Below are 2,232 nucleotides of genomic sequence, written 5' to 3' on the forward strand. Positions count from 1 at the left end.
TACATGCACACAAGTACATACGCTCACACATCACAAACAAAGACAGACTCACTCTATCTACACACCTGGAACACACACACACACAGAGAGAGAGAGAGAGAGAGAGAAACAAATGCACAGATGGACACAAGCTGATGTACAGGCAGATGCATAGAGGGGGCTTATGCACTGCATTGCATTCTCACTAACAAGGACACAGCGGAGGACGGAGTGGACGTGTGGAGGGACACCGAAGCGCATTGACCCGCCACCCCCGTCGCCAGGGCCCGGGTGGCATAAAGCTTACAGCCCAGGAGATCAGAGTCGAGACAGAGACCGAGCGAGAGAGAGAGAGAGAGAGGGAGCGCCCATAGAGGATGGCTGGAACATACATCTGAGAGGCAGATCTGAGGGTCCTAACCGGACGCACTAGGAAATATCTAGATGACGTACTGGTTTTCCTGCCCACTGAGGATGGCTGGAATATACATCTGAGAGGCAGGTGTCCGAGACTTTCTCAGCGAAAGCAATAGGGAATATCTAAATGACGTTCTGCTTTTGCTGCCCCAGGTCTCTGGTGAGGCACCTGTGAGTCCAGGGGCCATGAGGCTGGTGCTGCTGGCCCTCAGGCTCCTCTGCTTGGCCTGGCTGTGGCCGGTCACCCTGCTTAGCAGCCGCAGACGCAACAAGGAGGTGCCTCTGGAAGGGCAGAGCAAGTTAAATTATGGAAGGTGAGGAACTGTGATAAAAATGCTTTTTCATAGACAAGACAGAACAATTTGGTGTTTTCACATTTGAATCATTTGCCATGTGTTTATACAAAGCCACTCACAATCAACTCACAATTTGTAGTAACTTGTTGGTCTTTGTACTGCCACAAGGGCTTTTATTTTTGAGGCTTTTAAACATTTTGATTATTCTACTATGTCTTGTTGAGACATCACTTATTTTACATGTCCCACTTATTGAACTGTATTTAACTTGTTATTTTACATGTCCCACTTATTGAACTGTATTTCACTTGTTATTTTACATGTCCCACTTATTGAACTGTATTTAACTTGTTAAATGTCCAGTGGCTTTACATGCATCACGGTGAAGTCGTCAGGTCTGCAGGTCTGTCATTATGGTCTTGCGACTGTGTTTACATTTGCAGGGTAATGAGGGGACAGTATGTTTGTAAGTCGAGCTGCTCAGACTGTGAAATTGCCTGTGTCTTTTTTTATCAGAGGGATTAGGTGTCTGGAAACAGCACGTAGTGCGGAGAGAGTCGATTATGAAAATGAGGGGTTCAGGGATGTGAAGTACAGGGTTATGGGCTGCCGTGGTCTGCGTGTTGTTATGACCAGAGTCCTATCTATAAGGCTCTGGTTATGACCACTGCTGATGGTGATACTATTTCATGACAAACATGACAAATGAAGTGTCAACATTGTTTGTGCTCTGTGTTTCAAAGCAACACGGACCCGTAACATACAACATGACGCATTTCTTTGAGTTTTTTTTTTTTACCTTTCACATGGAAGCTTATGGCGCTGGAAGTTTGAATGATTGGCATGTTTGCTTTTCAGCACGGAGCAAAGTCAGAGAGAGACAGACGGTGCCTGCGGTAGGGTCTCTCTGTTCAGGCCTCATTACGCTTCATTACCTGCTCAGCTCTCTGCTAGCCCTGGGCCAGATCCGCCCTGCTTTCTGGTGTACTGACAACATTGTAAACTTGTTTTCCCATATAAAATTCTTTGTATTTCCTGGGTAGAGTTGCCACAGTCAGTTATGATCGCAAATGTCTTCTATTTTATGGTTATGGTTTTATGATTTAGCTGTTAGGATTTTCTTCATAATACGTAAAAGAATAATTATCTGAAAGTTCCATGGTTTCATGTAGAGACTGGTAGGTCAATGACATTAAGTGAACCTTCTTGAGATAGTTTTTTTTCCTCACAACTGAGTTAGAACTGAGTTGATTTGTCCAGGAATACCCTCTCATGGAAACTTGTTGAGCCCAAGACACTAGTTAAATCTGCCTGAGCACGTGGGGGGGATGTGTACTGTATGGAGGCTTCCTGAAGTGACCGGCACATACTGCATCTCATATATATCTCTCCTGAAGTGACCGGCACATACTGCATCTCATATATATCTCTCCTGAAGTGACCGGCACATACTGCATCTCATATATATCTCTCTAGAGCCTTTCTGGCTAAACAGCTGAAACCCTCTTCTGGGGCTGTGCAAAATAGGGGGAACAATGAT

General features: G+C 45.1%; 1 protein-coding gene across 1 annotated transcript in view; it reads left to right on the plus strand.

Annotated features, from left to right (window-relative positions):
* Positions 1 to 582: 582 nt before the first annotated feature.
* Positions 583 to 2,232, plus strand: part of LOC143131563 (gamma-aminobutyric acid receptor subunit rho-3) — a 16,787-nt gene continuing 15,137 nt past the window's right edge. The window contains exon 1 of the mRNA XM_076291202.1: positions 583 to 710. Within this exon, the coding sequence (XP_076147317.1) occupies positions 583 to 710 (128 nt within the window). The remainder of the gene's footprint in view (positions 711 to 2,232) is intronic.

The sequence above is a fragment of the Alosa pseudoharengus genome, unplaced genomic scaffold (assembly GCF_046254945.1).
Source record: "Alosa pseudoharengus isolate Yale_2024_CS ecotype anadromous, Long Island Sound unplaced genomic scaffold, YU_APseudo_1.1 YU_APseudo_1.1_scf_18, whole genome shotgun sequence".
Lineage (NCBI taxonomy): Eukaryota > Metazoa > Chordata > Actinopteri > Clupeiformes > Clupeidae > Alosa > Alosa pseudoharengus.